At 35.9% G+C, this 19,502-nt stretch overlaps 1 protein-coding gene across 1 annotated transcript; it reads left to right on the top strand.

The window, feature by feature from the left end:
* Nucleotides 1–202: 202 nt before the first annotated feature.
* Nucleotides 203–15,999, top strand: LOC136818688 (uncharacterized). Its single transcript, XM_067074950.1, has 27 exons — nt 203–289; nt 452–511; nt 696–1,038; nt 1,493–1,653; nt 1,772–1,933; nt 2,176–2,317; nt 3,546–3,709; nt 4,131–4,424; nt 4,767–5,075; nt 8,535–8,726; nt 9,263–9,367; nt 9,605–9,904; nt 10,001–10,303; nt 10,526–10,621; nt 10,718–10,924; nt 11,044–11,150; nt 11,244–11,469; nt 11,606–11,789; nt 11,896–12,179; nt 12,296–12,465; nt 12,654–12,792; nt 13,251–13,696; nt 13,816–13,928; nt 14,087–14,313; nt 14,495–14,763; nt 14,996–15,158; nt 15,657–15,999. Exons 1-27 carry the CDS (start codon nt 277–279, stop codon nt 15,857–15,859), a joined length of 5,382 nt encoding a protein of 1,793 aa, XP_066931051.1. The 5' UTR covers nt 203–276; the 3' UTR covers nt 15,860–15,999.
* Nucleotides 16,000–19,502: the final 3,503 nt, after the last annotated feature.

The raw sequence follows: 19,502 nt of genomic DNA, 5'->3' as shown, positions 1-19,502 counted from the left end.
TTGATATAAATGAATGATTGTTAGATCGAGTATTCAAGTTACTTTTTGCCTTTTCTATTTTTATCATGGGAGTATTGATTCTAAATATCTGTTATTGCTGTTTCCATGTTTGGTCATGAATAATTTGTAAATTTTGGTTAACCCGCTCTTCTTCTTGTGGCCGAGTTTCAATTGAGTAATTTCCCATTCAATTTAAGAGGAATACACTATCAATGGAGTATTAATGTAAATAAATTTATTTTTCTTTGCACGATATCGTGATTTGGTGCTGCTGAAATGCTGGGTCAAGGTATGACTAATTTGTAATCTTTCTTAAGGCCCCCTCAAAATAGCTCGATTCAATCTGCCTGGAAATTCATGATGTTCTTCGTACTTCTTCAGAGACATAAGCTATCAAGGTTGTAAAGATAAGACTTTAACCTTTGAACAAAATAAAACATTTCCTTTTTAGTGTTGTTGTTTGTTACCTACTCTCTGGTGGAAGTTAAAGGGACTGCTTTGACGTTTGTCGGTAAGTTACTTCGTCTATTCAGCTCTAAATAGGCTTTCGCCGTGTCTAATTTTCACTTCGGGGATTTCAAAAAGGAAACCGATGCAAAGGTAATGTATTTTGGGTGGCCGGAAGGTATTTTGAAGATTTAAAGAAAGCATAACATGAAATCTCATAGAAATCATATGATTTGATATCGTTTTAGATCCACATGAAGTTTCTTTCAAAGGAGCAATATATGAACTTTACAATGGTTTCAATGACAATGACTTCACCAAGCGGTCCAACCTTGGAATTTACCCATCAGCTCCATATGGAATGGTTGTTGCTTACGATACTTTCGAAACATACACTTCTTGGTGGTTCCACTATCTTTTGAGAGTCAGATCGACATTCAAGGCACCAGAAACAGGGAGATATACTTTCCACGTGGTTTGCAAGGCGCGATGCCAATTCGATATTTCTGATCGTGGATTCGATGTGGAGGACAAATATATTTTAGGCACCAAAACTGTTGGTGCGGATATCCCAACCAATAACTATAAATCGTAAGATTATGACAATCCTTTTCTTACATTTTGTGCGTACCTAAAATAAACTATAATTTTATCTATCATCTTTAATTTTGGTGATTGGATTTAATTGTCCTGTTCTGATCACAGATATCTGTAAAGCCCGAAGGGCTAGATTTGCGGCTTTTATCGAAAAGTGAAGCCTAGGTTTGGAAGGATTTTCTACCAAAGTCACGTGACTAAAATTTGCAATTTCACCGGTTTGAGAGATGTGAAATAGCGTTTGCCGCCTACTTTTTTTGATCTCGTGCTCCGAAAACAATTAAAATGCTAGATCCTATCCATCGGCACGAAATTTAAAAAGTCAAATTTTTGCTTCACTTTTTTTTGCTGGAGAAAGCTTAAAGTTGCCTATCTAGCCCTTTCGGGCTTCACAGATCTGTGGTTCTGATACTTTTTTATCGTAGATCATTTTCATTATTTTTCATAGCACCATGGGTAAATTAGAAGTTGATTTAGTGGAAAGCAGGCGTTACCATCTTACAGTGTATCAACGAGGTAGAAAGAACGTGAATGGTTGGGTTGGTGTTGGCGTCATCTATCCTAACGGTACCGAAGAATTACCGATGACGTCAATGTCCGTCAATCCAGGTATGTACATAAACAACATGGGAGTCTAACATAGTCTTTGCGTTAGAAAATCTTGCTTAGGTCAGCTACATCATAAGGCTCTTGTTTTTTACTACGTCTCATTCATTTTTGCTTCCAGCTCAATGGGAAAACTATCTCCTTCGACGGTTCAGGAAGAACTCACATCAAGTATCGATCGACACTCTCACCGGTGATGCTACTGGTGGTTTTTTCATACCAAGCCTGGTTAATGGAATAATCATGGATTGTACTCGTGATCAAAACAATATGGTGCAAAAACGTAAGTGGCAATTCTTCATATAAATGAAAAAAAATACAATCTAAATGCGAAAAAAATGTCTTCGTGAACAGTTACAATTTACCACTCTGTAATTTTTCCACATTCCCTTACTCATGTTTGATTCCTGTAAAGGAGGGCATGTTAGAGAAAAAGCTATGTATACACTTCATACCACATTTCTCCATAAAGTACTCCATAATGAGTTGATTCCATACATCAGATCATTGTTACTTTTGTTTTAGTGCGAGACAAACACAGCGAATCTTGGAATAGCTATATAACATCCTATTATTCGTTTTGGTACAACCAGCCAGCAAATGTGACCTACAAAACCACCGTGACTAACTTCTTCATCAATGTTTACGTTGGCAAGGAACTTGTCTCGTACGTCGTCAATTTTGTGTTTTTTTTCCTCCCCATTCTCTTTGAGCGTGCTCTACTGTTGTTATTGTTCAATCAAGTTAGATACCAATTTTGATTGACTTTAACAATAAAAGCTACTATTTACAATATATCTCAAAACTCAGATTAGATAAAATTTATTGAAAATTCATATTTAGGAAAATTTAGTCTCATTAGGAACGTTTAAAGTTTTTTTGCGAGAAACCCGATAATATCATCCAATGCTTGAAAATTCAGAACGATTAATAAAATAAAAATAAAGATTTTCCAAATTCGCCTATTTTTCCGAAATTAGTTTTTCACTACCGGGTGCACCAAAAAAAAGTATACAACTTTGTCGAGATATTATGAGCTTCAGGATTTAATTTTTTTGTTCATTCTTTTTTTGCATTAACTTGAATTTTGAGCTATCATACATTAGGTTTGAAAAAGTAATTCGAAAATTATTTCAAAGAAACTGACTTTTTTTTAATGTCGAAATTTCAAAAAATCATCAAAAACAGCGAGCAAACTTTTCTCTTGACACTTTTCTTCTTTACACATACAAATACCAAAAAATGCAATTGTGTTCATCAAAACTCGTTACGGAATTTAAAAATATGTTAAAACAAGCTATTCCCATGTGGAAAAATATTTTTGGTAAAGCTGAAATTTTTTTTTGGAAATCTCCAAGAGAGGTGTGGTGTGTTACGGGAGAAAATTTTTGAAAAAATAAATCACCATTCCTCAACTAGTTGCTCAAAGAACTTGGGTCTGCATTGAGTTTGCTGGTGTTGGAAATATTCATGGTGTTTAAATAAGATGGACAAACCGTTGGCAAAATATAAGATAGGAGAAAAAATAATCAAAAGACAATGAAATTGTGTTTTTGTCATTTTGTCTTATTTATAGCGTGGTTGCTGTTTTTAATGATTTTTTGAAATTTCGACATTGAAAAAAGTTAGTTTTTTGGAACTAACTTTCGAACTACTTTTTCAAATTTAATGTATAATAGCTCAAAATTCAAGTTAGAGCATCCTCTATACAATAAAAAAAGAATGAACAAAAAATATAAATCCTGAAGCTCACAATATCTCGACAAACCTGTATATTTTTTTTTGGTGCACCCGGTATATTAATTGTTAAACGGCCGATTACGTCATAATAAATGACGTCATCTAGATCTCTACTTATATACTTATTTACACCCATTCATGTTCTCAAATTTCAGTGAAGAGGGTGAAGAGTTTACGGTTGTGGATGCAGGTTGGAAGCACTTTCACATCTTCCTCTCTACTAACCATTTTCGTGCTTATGATACATTCAAAATACGACGTAAAGAAGGAAATGATTGGAAGTCCCTGAAAAAAGATCGCATGCGCTATCAACTAGCAAGTACGATAAAATGCAAATTTTTTTCGTTCTTAATAACTTGATGCTTCTTTTGTCCGACTTAGAAAAAAGTCGCCATTTTTCTCTTACCAAAGCCTCACCCTCTTGTATAGATGTATACCCTGGATATTTTAAACCCCCTCCATCGGTTTGTGCGAATGTGTGAATGGGCTTTTTTGTTTGCGTGAATGCATGAAAATTGAAAAATAAATTGCGTGAATTTCTAAACAAAACTGCGCGAATGCGTGAATCGAGGGTTCACTGGGGGCCTCTGTAAAGTATCATCAATATTATAAGCTTTAAGTACTTTTTCAACACCTTGTAGCCTGATCATTAGAAGGAATAATAAAAATGGTTCCGATAAACTTGTATAACTGTTATAGCCTCTACAGGTTGTTTTTTACTGACGTGGTTATTATTTTAGGAGAGCATTTTTATTCACCGACTGGTACAGCAATCAACGCGACTTCCGTAACCTTCACTGTCCGTAATCCACATGTACCGTCTTCTACAATCTTCGGAACATGGCAATCGTTCAAACTTATTGTATGGGGACCGAACCTTGCACCGGTGGAACATACTGGTACAGCTTCTGGAAATAAAGTGTTCTCTTTCCATGGTTTGAACATCTTCACTACTTATTATGGTCACGTGACTTTCTTTGGAACAGATCTTTCGGTCAGAAGTGAGGATGGAACTGCCCTTTCTGGAGAATACTGTAAGTTGATTAGAGCTCACTTTTCAAACATTGAATTGAAAGCATAAAAATAGTCTTCATAAAAGACTTTAGTTTCTTCTATTTAGATAGTTAGATAGCGCATACGTAAATTGATTTGTTTATAACTTAGACCTGCTTAGACCAATCATGAGAAGAGAATTCGGTAATGTTATCAAAGAAAGAAAAATCGCCTTTTACTTGCCTTTTATGTATAACAAGAAAATAAAAAGCTTAGACCAAACAGACATTGTCAGTTCGATTTGTATTAATGCATTATGGCTAAGACGGCTGTTGGGCTGTATAGAAACTATCCTAATCAATTCTCAACCCTTTGTTCTTCAGATCCTTTCGATCCACCCAGTCATTTGAATACAGCAGCTCTCACGTCAACTTCCATCAGAGTGAACGTTGGTCATATCCTTCAGAATCAAAATGGTTATATCGTCAGCTATTCTTTGTATTACGCCAAAGTCGACACTGACGGCAGTACCGTCATTGGGGATTGGACCTTGAAAACTTCTGCCACGCCCCAAATTGATGTTGTGGGATTGGAATTCTGGACGCATTATGCTTTCAAAGCTGGAGGAGCGACTGCTATTGGCGCAGGACCAAACACTACCACACTTCAAATTGAACGAACGCTTGAAGATCGTAAGATGAAATTAATCTTGATAGTTTTATTTCGAATGATTTTTTTTGTAAGGTACTTCTGTATTCATGTTGTTGAATGACCAAAGTTAATACACCTATTTCCTATTAGCAGATTCATGCAAAAGTCACGAAAAAACGTCGAGTAAACAAACTTTTGATTGGCGGAGGCATGCAAATATTACCTCATACTCTGGACATTTTGAAAAATATGGTTGTATATGCAATATTTCAGCCAATCAGAGACTTTCTCGACGTTTTTCGTGACTTTTTTACATGAATCCGTTAATAGGAAATACGTGTATTGAATTATTCTACAACAGATTTCTGTGTTTAAATGCAATCCCGGCCATGAACACAAAGTGACTTTCGCTTCCTCATTTTTAAAGTCTATTCGCTTTAAGTGAGTCATTTTTCAACGAATGCTTCGATTTTAACATATTAAATACACTGTTAACAAGATAAGTCAGAGCACTGTAAATTCTAAGAAAAATAATTACAAAACATTTAGAAAATGGAAATGAGTCATGATTTCGCATAAACTTCTTGCATCGAAAATCTCTAGAAGAAGTTTCATCGTCTCAAAGAACAAAAAGCTCATTTTTGTTCTTCATTTTCGAAAAGTTTCGAAACTGTTTATCTCAAAAAGTATAGGTAGTGCTCTGATTTATCTTTTAAATGGTATACGAAGCATTGGTTAAAAAAAAGAGTTGTTAACCAGTTACTTTTTCAAAGCGGGCTACACGGCTTTTTGCGCAATGCAATTGGTTCTTTTTGCATGACGACGGGCCTACACTGACTAGAGTTGCCCGTCGTTTGGAAAATTCATTGTGACGTCACTTTTTCAAAGGAAAATGAACAATGCGTTGACATCATTTCTCTCATTTTTGGACCTACTTTGGAGGTCCTATAAATTAACCGATGTCCGTCTGTTCGTTCGTCCGTCCGTCCGTCTGTTACCAGCTTTTCTCGAGATTGGCTCATTAGTTTTTTCTGATTTTTGGCACAATGATGCAAAATGGTAATGCCCAAAATGTGACGGAGCCCGATTTTCGAAAAAAATCATTTCCGGCCGAAAATGCCGGAAATATGCCGGAAAAACCGTTTTTTTGGTATTTTCTCGAGATTACATTATTAGTTTTTTCAGATTTTTTGCACAAAGATGCGTATTAGTAATGCCCAAAACATGGCAGAGTCCGATTTTTGAGAAAAATTCTTTTCCGGCCGAAAATGCCGGAAATCGCCGTTTTGAAGATTTTCATCGGGCTTTTTCCTTATAATTGGTTGTTTTTTTCACACAAAAACATTGTTAATAGCAATGCCCACCATCAAACATTTTCAATTTTCAATAGAATTGATTTTTGAAGCCGGAGCTATTTAAAAATCGCCTGAACAACCTATTTTTGCCGGAAAGACAGTATTTCTTGAATTTTTCGAGCCGTACTTTATATTTTTTATGAAATTTTGCACACTGATGCAATATGACAATACCTAAAATGTGACGGAGCCCAATTTTAGAAAAATATTTTTTCCGGCCGAAAATGCCGGAAATATGCCGGAAAAACCGGTTTTTTTACATTTTCTCGAATTTTCATCCTTAGTTTTTTCTGATTTTTTGTAGAGAGATGCGTATTCGCAATGCTCAAAACATGTCTGAGTTCGATTTTTGAGAATTTATTTTTGTCGGTTGAAAATGCCGGCAATTGCCGTTTTTGCAGATTTTCATTAGATTTTTTCCTTGTATTTCTATGTTTGTCACACAAAAACATTATTGATAACAATGTTTACCATCAAGCATAATTCAATTGTCAATAAAACTGATTTTTGCGACCAGAACTTTCTATTTGTTTTTTCCCTACAACCCTTCCCTCTCCCCCCACCATCAATCAATGATGAATTTCTTGCGTTATGCATTTTCGCTAAACGCTATGTTTTTTGACTGATTTTTTTCTCCTCGCATTGCTATCCAACTTTCATCATCAGGTAGGTCCATTCAGCATCTAGCTTGTTTATTTCTGACGTCAGAATTTATAATAATTTTTTACCGAAGCCAAAAAACCGTACGAGAAAGCGTTGAAAGAAAGCGGCTACAACGTCGAACTTTCGTATAAGCCAACCAATCCAAAGAACACGCAGCCAAAAAATCGCAAACGCCACATCACATGGTTCAACCCGCCATATAACAAGAACGTCGAGACGAAAATTGCCAGAAGATTTTTGCAGCTTATTGACAAACACTTCCCGAAACACCATAAATTCAACAAAATCTTCAATCGCAATACCGTTAAAGTAAGCTATAGCTGCACCAAAAACATCAAAAGCATCATCCAGAGCCACAACAAAAGCATCTTGAAACGCGACACTAACGGTAACGAGATCCCACCACAGTGCAACTGCAGGGTGAAAGCATCTTGCCCCCTTAACGGCTCATGTTTGGTGGAGCGTTCAGTTTATCAAGCAACGGTCACCTGCGATGACGAACCAGATTACGGTGAAAAGTTCTACATTGGGTTAGCCGAACCTAAGTTCAAGAAACGATACGCCAACCACAAGTCATCCTTCGCCAACGAAAAGTACGAAAAAGAAACTGAACTTTCCAAGGAGATTTGGAGGTTGAAACGAAAGAATCGTGCCCCAAAGATTACTTGGAAGACAGTCCGTAAATGTCCACCGTTCAATCGTGCTTCGCTGAAATGTTCACTCTGCCTTAGCGAAAAATTAGAAATTGCCACATTCGACCAACCCGAGAAACTGTTAAATTCAAGGAATGAACTGATCTCGAAATGTCGGCATGTGAATAAGTTCACCCTCAAACTCCACGACACCAAAGACTGAAATGACGTCAATTGCTTTGACGAAGACTTTACAGTGCACAGTATATTTTTGTAAACTTGAAACGAATTTTTTGTATAGAATTTTTGACTGAAGATCGTGACGAAAAGTTGCGTGAAACTTTAAGTATCAAACAATTCTTATCTCAACTTCAATTTATTGTGTAATAATTTTTTACAATGTATAGCAATGTGCCCTCCCGGTTATTACCATAGTGGCTTTATGGCAACTCCTGAACTTGGGCACAGGATGTATAATTTTTTATCTATTTTCGCTTGTTTTTTTCGCATTATTTTGCTATTTTTCCTGGATAAAGTGCCTAAAAATCAATCGAAGCTGAAGGAAACGGTTAACAAATACAATGATGACCGGTTTTTTCGGGCTGTACTGAAAATATTGCCCTCGGTTAACGCAACAACCTCGCAAGCTCGGTCGTTACTTGACCTCGGGCAATATTTCTCAGTACAGTCCTCACTAACCGGTCATTATTGTATCATTAGTGCAAACTTTAAGCGAAAGGACTAATAATTCATGCTTTCTAAAAACTACTTTTTTAATTTTTAACATATGAAATGCTTCCATTGCATGCATTTGGTCGGACTAACGTTTTCTCCTTTATTTTGTCTGTAGTACCGACAGGAGGACCTTTGAACATTATTGGGAAAAATTTGACAGAAACTTCCATTGAGATCATTTGGGATGAAATCGCTGAAGCAGATAGAAATGGTATCATCCTCGGATATAAAATTCACTACAAAAATCTTCGGACTAATGCCGTAAATGAAATTGAAGTTGGAACTCATCGCGTGGCAAATATTTCAGGTAATCAATTGTATCATTATCATAGTGTGCACCCCCCCCCCAGAATAGGGGGGGGGGGGTTTGAGGTTTCGGGTTGGAAATTTCCAGGTTGGTGGGATTTGGAAATTTTCAGGTTTTAGGTGGGAGAAACAAGGTAAGGTGGGGATTAATTTCTTTAGGTGGGATTTTTGGTGTTTTGATAAAAGTTAATAATAGTTTTTTCTTATTTCCAATTTAATTATAATTTTTTCTAAATTTCATATTCTACAAATAATTCTTTTACTATACCAAACTTTTCTCCTTTTTATTATTAAACGATAAGAATTTTTAGGTGGGACCTGGAACCCCCTTGCACACTATGTCATTCTTCTGTGCGTTTCTGTAGCTATAGAAGACCGTCATCTCGTTTGGCTAATATTTTGCTAAATCACCTGAAATTACAATTTCCAACCAACGTTGACGATATCGGGAAAATATCATATCAAATCACTCCTCTCGTGATCTTAGTTGAACAATCCAATAAAAAAATTGACACTGATTCGACTGTGATTTTCCAGGCTTGGATTGGTTTCAAGAGTATGAGGTGAAAATGTGTGGCAAAACAAGCGTTGGTTATGGAGTGTGGAGCAATCCTCTCATCACCATCTCCACTGACGAATGGAGTAAGTCACGTCAGTTAGATAAATGAACGAATCCGAAATGCACGTGTGATATACCGACAATCATTCTGCATCCTCTTCTCTATTCAAATGTCTGTTGGACCAAATCGACATTCTTCACCTTTTCAATCACGATTTGTGTGTCAATCAAAATTATTGGATTTTCTTGATTCATTCTTCTATATTTGAAATGGAGTAACATGTCATTTTACTACATTTCAATTTCAACTTATTTTTCAGTTCCGCAATTACCACCGTTGAATGTTCGAAGTGGTAATATCACTGGAACAACCATTCAATTACTTTTCGACAACATTGCTGATCCTTTTTCTAACTTCGGATATCCTATCGCTTCCAAAATCAACGTCACTGCAGTTTCAAACATATTTCAACAACAAGAAATCCAATATGGTGGACCGAACAGCGCAATTATAACAGGACTTAACGAATATACTAATTACAGTTTGAGTGTAGCTGTCGGAACACGACGTGGCTTTTTAGTTTTTGCACAGTCTATTTTGGTCAGAACAGACTTTGGACGTGAGTAGTTTTTGTTTTGATGCGTTGCTTCCTGTGTTTTTTCCTTCATTTTTCTAGAGCATGCCGTAATTGTTATTTCTTTTTTCATTTCTCCAGCACCCTCATTGCCACCTGATGACATCTTTGCACAAAAAATCAACTCCACCGCTTTGAGGTTTCGTTTTGAATTGATTCCACCTGATGATCGAAATGGTCTCATCACAAAATATCTGGTTAACATTCGCCAACTCAATGTTGACACCAGTTGGACCACGTATGAAGTCTTGGAAAACGGTGCGGTAAAAAGCCTGCATATTGGAGGGCTTGAGAAATGGCGCGATTATGAATTTACAGTTGCAGGATGTACAATCGTTTGTGGTGTTGAAAGTGCCATTGCAATTATCAGGACTGATCAAGATTGTAAGTGCTTCCAATGAGATTGTATTTCGCAATTTTATTGGTATTATTCTCAACCACGCCCCTCGATTCATTTAAGCTGATAGTAATAACAATGAACAATGCTAATGATGAACTTTTTTTTTGTTCCAAAAAACACAGCTGAAAATCTTCATCTTTGCCGGACTAGCTTCAAATAGACTTTGCAGTTTTGAATGATTAACAATGAATGTTTTTGTTTTCCAGTGCCCGAGGTGCCACCTGCAAACAGAACTGCTGGTCCAGAAACATCAACTTCCATCAAAGTTCAATGGGATGTTGTTCCTGAAGGCTTCAGGAGAGGTGGGTTTGATTTGCTCCTCTTTCTTTGTCCTTCTTAATAATCTAATTCATTAACTCTACTGACAACTCACAACCTCTCGACTTAATTTTTTGTAGGTATTATAACGGCATACCACGTGATGTACAAAGATGATACGATTGAACCACCTGATTGGAAAGAAACTAGTATCACAGCACCTACACAAGAAGTCGTTTTGTCAACTCTAAAGTTCTTCACAAGTTATTCATTCAAAATTGCAGCTGAAACGGTGAAAGGACGTGGAAACCATTCCATTGAATTCTCGACCAAAACGTTAGAAGATGGTATGTCTTTCAGATTTCTTGTGAATATTGTAATCTGAAAAATGTTACATCATATCGGTTAAAAATTCATGTTTGTAATACAAAAAACTGATACATTGACATCTTTATATTTTTTGTAGTTCCGGAGGTTTTCCCTTCCAACTTGACATGCATCAATGGAAGCTCTTCAACTATCGATTGCGGATGGGATCAAATGTTGCAAGTCCACGGTCAAGTTAATGGCATTGTAAGGACTCTCATTTTAACAATCAAAACATTGTCTAAACATTAACCGCCTAGTTTGAGTACATCACACTCTTGGTCTTTTTTGTTTTTTCAGATTGTGGGATATCGGATATATTACAATGTGTTGGATTGCTCTAAAGCAGAATTAGCAGATTGCAATGAGAACACAACGTTTGTTGATGAAGTGACCGTACCTGATCTCCTCCACACGATCAGCAATTTGAAGAATTATACTGAATATGAGATTCAAATTGAACTGTTCAATTCTCTGGCAACGGGACCAAAATCACCCAAAATCATAATTTCTACTGATGAAGACAGTAAGCTACTAGATCTCACTCACCATTTTTGATAAATGAAAAAATATAATTTTTTGTAAAGTTATCGATGATATCCAGAAGTTTTCTCAGATACTATGTTGCTTGTGCTCTATATTGATTGCCATTCACTTTTCAGTTCCTGAATCGCCTCCCACGAACGTTGAAGGGTTCACGATGTCGACGACAAGTGTTTCAATTTATTGGGATGACGTACCATGGGGAACTTCTCATGGAATTATCACGGGGTATGTTTGTTATTATCGCCGTATGAATGATGGTCCTCCTGCCGACGAATTGAGAATATTGATGCAAGAAAACCAGTAAGTTGAAATTTATATTTTAAATCTCGTACCTTTGTTGTAAACTCTTTTTGAAAGACTCCCATTTCATCAACCATTTTCTTATCAACTATCATCCCATTTTTAGAAAAAGGAAACGTCGTTCCATCGAATCTTTTGAAATGGATGACTATCTTACTAGAAATCAAAACATGTCATCCGAATCAACGCTGACATTGACAAGACAGAGACGCGCCTTACCTAGCGGAGGATATCTTTATCCTGAAGAAGCTCAATATGCGAACGCCAGTGAATCAGGAATGATCATTGAAGATTTAGTTTTGTATCAGTGGTATACGTTAAGGCTGGCTGCGATGACAAGTAAAGGACCTGGACCTACTTTCGATTTGAACGTCTCTTGTGCTCAAGCAGGTATAAACAAATTTTTGATCTCAAACAAACAACTAACAATAAAAACTTATGATTTATTTTAGCAATTTTGCTTTGCCCAAACCTTTTAAATTAAGTTAAGTTCTTTTCTTTTTTAGTTCCTGTTACTGGTCCAAACATAACAATTTATGATAAGTTCTCCTTCACTGAATTAACGTTGAATTGGTCGACTTTATCGTATGCAGATTCACAAGGGACAGTTTTGGATTATAACATCATTTATTATCCAGTCAGAAGGAATGGTATTGATCTAGCTCCAGTTGATCAGGTAAAGGTCTACTATTTCTTTTGACGGTGGCGAATTGTTGTTCTACGGATCAAACTCAATAATAAAAATGGTAGCAATAATGACAAATTTATAGAAACAAGATTATAATAACAAATATTATGGTCGGCCTTAATTGCAACGTCAGAAGGTAGGAATTTTAGTGATGTGAGTTATGTTCTTATTTTTAGGATGTGACAAGCCTTTGGTTCGAATTTCCAACACAAGGTGTCGAGCTTAACAATCTCGAACCTTTCGTTACTTACGCCTTCCAAAGTGCTGCACAGACATTCGCTGGACCCGGAACTTTCTCAAAGCCTTTTTATGCAGGTAATAGTTAAATCCGTCTTTTCCATCCTTATTTTACATACCTTTGTAAAGTTTCAGCTATTCAACACGCCTTATCACAGAAACTAAGGAGCAACTCTATTACTCGAACTCTTTATGGTTCAGTCTTTCAATATTAAATATGCTCGGAGTTACTTCAGGACAAGTACTTTCTAAGGACATTCAAATCACTCTAACTCGGACTTCTATTGCTCGAATCATTCTGTAATCCGAACTAATATATTAGTGCCCTCAGCTGTAAAGTTGTTCAAATTACTCTGTTATACGAATGCTTCTCTAATTCGAAGAACATTTTTTGGTCCCATATGTAACCATCCATATGTTGTCTTCAAAAGTACCCTCTGAGGTTGAGGTCGAGGTTGCCCTACTTTGTGATTTAGAGTTTTTCTGACCTAGACAATATTTTACGTACGTTTTATAATTGTCTGTAATTTTGCCAGAAACCTGCCGTTGCGAAAAAAACTTCAAAGCAGTCTATCGAAATCACATGCCGTACTTTGGAATAGAAAACGGGGAACAAATTGGATTACTGAAGAACCTTGTAACCGCAGCAACCAATCTCTGTTGTGGAAATTGTTCGAATGGGCATGGGGCCACAAATATCATCTGGGAAGGTCCCATGACGAGTGTCAGCGAGTTAAATGATGCCATTTTTGATGATACCGACTTTGTGTTGCCAATAGAAACGGATAAAATAAACACATACTACAAAAGTAGACCGTTTGTCGGGATTTTGGATAGCCCAGGAGTTTCCGTATTTTCGCTGAAAGTTGAATATTTGAATTTGACGAATAATATGATTTTGAATGGAGTGTTGATTTTGTGGTCTTTTGTTGCGATTGTTGCTTTAATAGTGATGGCTCTTGGATTGATCATGTGGATTGTGGTAAGTCGAAGTTTTTGAAAATGTTCTCGTTCTTTGAATTATGTATGATGAGATACTTATTAAATTACTCTCATTGAGCCTGCTTAAACCTGAAATCATTTCATTTTCTCTCTTCGTAGCAATGTCATCCACTTCAACTGAACCGAACGAATCAAGAAGCCTTCCCTGATACTTTTTCCCATGGCGCTGGCGCTGGACTTTGGTGGGCTTTCAATACAGTTCTCCGTATTGGGCAAGTCTTTAAATTACGCTTTTAAAGCCATTTCAAATAAGACGTTTACAAGAAGTTTCTAAACGCCCAATCACGTCACTCTTACCATACAATTTTGAGCTTCGTCAATTGCTAGGGAAATACCAAATGATTAAAAATTGATTTTTCTTCCTATCTAGATACGGGGACATCGTTGCAACTGGAAAACTCGGTCGCATTTTTTCTATTCCAATAATCGCTGTAGGAATTGCAATAAGTGCTACATTAATTGCCGGTGTTTCGTCCATCTTGTTGGCTTATTCTGTTCAAAAAACTGAAGGGAGCATCTTTTCAAAGAAAGTTGTAGCAATGAATGAATCTTATGATCAATTGGTCATCAAACGGATGGCTGGTATCATCTCACAAAGTAAGTTCGTCCTCATGTAGTCTGAATGGCAGACCCCCGGGTAGTAAGAGGCACGATAAGGAGCACCAATGCGTTAGTGGATGTCAGCAGCCTACCTCTTGTGTATTTACAGTTTGTAATCTCCTGCTCTCTTAAAATGTAATTTTGCTAACAATCATCCTTTGAAATTTTCCCTCAATAGCGGCTGGTGACACAGAGGAATTGATTGAAGTTTTACGTAGCAAACGTGTCGATAGAATGGCCGTTGATGCAATTTATGCTGCCTATCATTCCGAAAAGATGTCTGATCCTGACGTCATCTTCAGAGGTATCAAAGAATCAGGCGCTACTCAAGGCATTGTCTTCGGTGGCAGAGCTTTGAGATTGGAGAAATGTTTTAGGAAATATTTTCATGATAAAAAAGTGGAATTAATTGAACGAATAAAAGCTATCATCGATGCGGACAAACGGGTAAGACTCTTTTAATCTCAATAAAAGAATTCTCTTTATTAATAAGCCATGGCACATGGCAGTTTTTTTCGATCAGGAATAATTGGTTGAAATATTTTATCTATCTTATTACATTGAGAAATTGGAACAGCTTGAGTTATTCGTAGACTTTCATTGACTTTGGCTACCGAGAAAGCCGAGAAAGCCCGTGATCAGGTAAATAATTCTCATTTCACAATTTATCTCGCTTCAGAATTATGCGGACAGCGAATTGTTGGACAAACGAAATGCGATGATAAAATATGAATCGGATATTTGGATGTTTCTCATCAAAGTGTTGGGTGGAGCTTTCCTGGGTGCTTTTATCATTGGGTGTATTTATCATTGTCGTCATCATAGAACAAACAGAGTGATGGGTGAGTCTCCATCTCATGCTTGTAAGCTTTTAAGCCAGTCTACCTCTGACTAGGCCATTGAGATTAAAGCCCGAAGGGCTAGAGTAGAATCTCTAACCTTTCTCAGGTAAGAAAAAGTGAAGCCACTTATTTCCCATCAAGAACGCGCCTAGAAAGCATGCTAGAAAAAACTAGATCTTTTGCTTGTTTATTTTTCTTCACAAAGGGACAGGATCTATTTTGATAAGTTTGTTTCGTCCTCAAGTAAAGCCACACAAAGAATGAAGTCTGCCAGTATCTCAAATATCTATAATTTCAATTTCGGAAATTCCCGGTTTATAAGAGGAAATTTCTTACCTTCCGTTTCGATAAAATGTGTAATAGCTGTGCTTTTTTTGGCTTCTAATTCAGGCTTTTAAAGGCTGTTGTAATACTGTATATTAAAAGGAATGATTTTGACGTTTCGCTCGGATGAAAATGGACGAGTTGTTTCATCTGCTTACATATTTTATTTTTCAGCATATGTGATCACACACAAGACATGCGACCATTTCTACGAAAAAGAAGCTCGCCAAATGCTGAAAAAATTCGAAGAACATTTTGAAAAGAAGATTAATAAAATTGAAGTCAAGCACGCTTTTGAGCGTGAATACCTCATCAAAAATATGAGGAAATACGTCGAATGGCTAACTCCTGATCAAGTCAATAAGTATAAATTCTAAAACCATGTAATTTTAATTCTTAATATCTTGAAGTCTATTATTGCTCTCGAGCAAGGTCAGAAGTATTATTTTTTCATATCATAATTGTAAATTTTGTAAATATATTAAGAAAATATATCTGTAAATTTTCCTCAAATTATATATTCATTCTTCGATTACGTTTTGCTAAAGTATCGGTCTTAGTTTTCTTAAAACCTAAAAAAAGAATTGAAAGATATTTTGACGATGCTACTAGGCAGGTTTCAAACTATAGCAACGCCGTTTCCGGTGCCGTACTTTAGATTGTATTTTTCATTTTGGCTGTTTTTGAAAGTCATAGTGATTTCTGGACCCATTTAGAATTTCTATTTCAGTGAATGTTGAATGAACGATAATGAAAGGGTGAGGTTTGATTTGATTTTTCATTGCTTATTCATATTTATGACGAAAGTAAGTGAACTTTCTTGAGTATTCATCTATTTTAGAGATTGTATTGAAGTGAGGAGTTTGGGTAACACAACAAATACAATTCACCGTCAGTATTGTCATGCTTACCAGTTATAAACAATCAGGTTTTATTCGTATCAATTTATTGGACTAAATAAGGATGAAGAAAAAATTCTGAAATCGTTTTTTTTTTTCTTAAGTAATTTTATTTTGATATTTTTTACAGTGAAATCAATAGTCTCAACCTTCAGTTTTAGATGAGGTGTTTCGAGCTACTCCTGGCATACTTGTTAACATTCCAGTCTTACAAATGCCTCTATCTAACTGTTTAATGTCTTTTTTTAGCAGAGATGACTTTCGTGGTAATTGCTTGGTTTCTGCTTATTTCACATTCGTCGGCTACATTCACAGGTAATTTTTGGACCTACCTCTGTTTTGTTTTTAAATAAGAGTGATATCGCTTGCTTACTCATCAATTTTAATTCACATCGGATTGGCAGACGCTGTCCTGATACAAAATATGTGTCTGATATGAAACGGGAACACTTACATGTAAAAATAAAACCTTTAAACATTTAACCGATGTCCGTCCGTTCGTTCATCTGTGACCAGCTTTCCTCGGGAATTGGTTCATTAGTTTTCTCTGATTTTTTACACCGTGATGCCCAAAAAGTGACGATTTTCGAAAAAAATCTTCTCCGGCCGAAAATGCCAAAACCGGTTTTTTGGTATTTTCTCAAGATTTCATCATTAGTTTTTTCTGACTTTTTTAACAAAAATGCATATTAGCAAAGTCCAAAACATGGCCGAGTCTGATTTTTGAGAACGATTTTTTTCCGGCCGAAAATGCCGGAAATCGCTGTTTTGCAGATTTTCATTGGACTTTTTCCTAATATTTCTTTGTTTTTTGACAATGCCCACCATCACGCATGATTTAATTGTCAATAAAACATGACTCTTTTTTCTTTGTTCAATGAATGAAACCATTGATAATTATGAAAACAACAGTGCACAATGACTTCATTTTTTTCTTTCTTTGATTGGATGTGACGAAATTATGTAAATTTATGCAAATTTTGGTTACCCCAAATTTGAGGTAACTCTCGGACGAGAAATTCATACACGATACGCATCCCCTATAACAAAATAAATTCTGGGGATGCGCGCAGCCTAGGGTTACTTAGACTACACAATATATTGACCAACAATATTTGACAATATCGTTTTCGGACCGTAATTTACGAAGTAACTAACAGGTGCTCTATTATAAAAAGAAATTTTCTTCCTGTAAACAATCCCCCTATATTGTTGGAAAATTGCAAATCAAGCTGGCAATATATAGTGGACACCTTTTCAATATATTGCCGGCACTCAGCAATTTATCATCAATATATTGCCTGGCAATATATTGTGTAGTGTATGTAGCCCTTTACATTTTTCCGCTTTTCCAAATCGCTCAAAGAATGCAATTTATGGGTCCTCTATATATTAATAGCCATATAATTTGCTCATTCGAAGCAAAACTTCATTAATTCAAATACATATGAGCTGTGGTTTTTACAATGGATTATAGGGTATAAAGAGATGTAGGAAAATGATAGATTCATTACAAAAGCAGGCCGGAATATTTCAAATACATTTTGAAGCTAACATTGTTTTTTTTTCTGACGAGTTCAGCAACATAAGCTTATACCTGATTTTATTTTCTTGGAAAAATTTCTTTCCATTAAGCAAAAGACTTCCTAGTTTTTTACTTTTTTTGCTTGGCTGATTGAAGCGGCTAAAGCAGCTAAACTAGGTCTTCTCGAGATTTTATGTATATCTGTGAGAGAAGCTAGAAAACAAGCCTCGTTTTCTACACTTTGAACTCGACCAGGTCAGAACTAAAAAAAGCAAGGTAAATTCAATTTAAGATCATTTAAAATTTGCGCAGAAGATTAAAGACAAGCTTATTATTAAATAATTGTCATGCTCATTCAAGGTCAATAGTCATTAGAAATCAATTAGCATTACCTTGACGAGGAGTTAATGAACCTTTGGGTTTTTTGAACTTGTGGAAAGATGATAATTGTACTTTAAAAGACGTTATTGAAAATTTCGGTCGATACAGATGGACAAAAGACGTCAAAAGAGGTCGCAATTCTTTTTAAGGGCAGATGAAAATTTGGGATGGAAATTACACAAATCTTTAGCAAAGACTAGTATTGTGCGAATATTTCTACAATTACGTTTTTCACTCCCACTAATTTTTCACGATACAAGCTTGATAAAATATTCAAAAATATTGCATTGTTTGAATTCTTTCCAGAATGGTAACCATCGCACCACGCAAAATTAAGGCGATTTCCTGTAAAAAAATAGACCTTTTCCTAAATTACGTCACGAACATCACTTGCCTCGTTTTGAAATAATTGCCATGGTGATTAACTCCCAGCAGATTTTATTAAAACTACTTTCTATTCATAGAAAAATCCTTTAATGTATCGCGAAATATAATCACCATTTTTGAACACGAGGCAAGTGATGTTCGTGACGTTATTTTATGTAAGGTCTATTATACCACAAAAAGCTCCTAGATGAGAGAGCCGTAGTTACAGACGATCAAATTCTTATCAAGAGAACTTATTTTCGCGGTGCGGGGTACTAAATTGGCGCATTTTGAGCTACTAATTTTTGCGGTTTACACCCACTGTCTGCCGAAATTACTTCATATTCCTGGGGTTTTTGAATATGTTTAATAAAAATTGCATCGAATGTGTTTTAAAGTGAGAACACACGTCTTTTTTATAAGGAGCACGTTTATAAGGAACTTGAGGCTGAATATGGTATTAAGGAATTACTAAGGAACTGCTCAGGCTGAGAATAAAAAAATAAGTTGAGAAACACTAAAAGTTAAAATTGAACTTGCACACATTACGAAAACCTAAACAGAAAATGATAAATATTGATAAGATAACGTTCAATTGCTCGTTTTTTTTCTGTATTAACAAATAATCAAATCAGTCCAAGCTTTCCAGCTAAATATGTAAGGAACTCAAACTTTGAGGCTGAAATTCTCTGGAAAAATAAGGATTTACAGGCTCGGAGCCAAGTTACGGTAAAACAAGTGATACTTTTATGGACCTACCTGGTTATGCATTTAACACATATACAATTGATATATACGTGGACGTGACCATTAAAAAAATCATTCAGAACACAAATAGTGACGATCTAT

The sequence above is a fragment of the Clytia hemisphaerica genome, unplaced genomic scaffold, assembly GCF_902728285.1.
Source record: "Clytia hemisphaerica strain Z4C2 unplaced genomic scaffold, Clytia hemisphaerica genome assembly, whole genome shotgun sequence".
NCBI classification, from domain to species: Eukaryota; Metazoa; Cnidaria; class Hydrozoa; order Leptothecata; family Clytiidae; genus Clytia; species Clytia hemisphaerica.
This window is presented reverse-complemented; position numbering and strand designations above follow the sequence as displayed.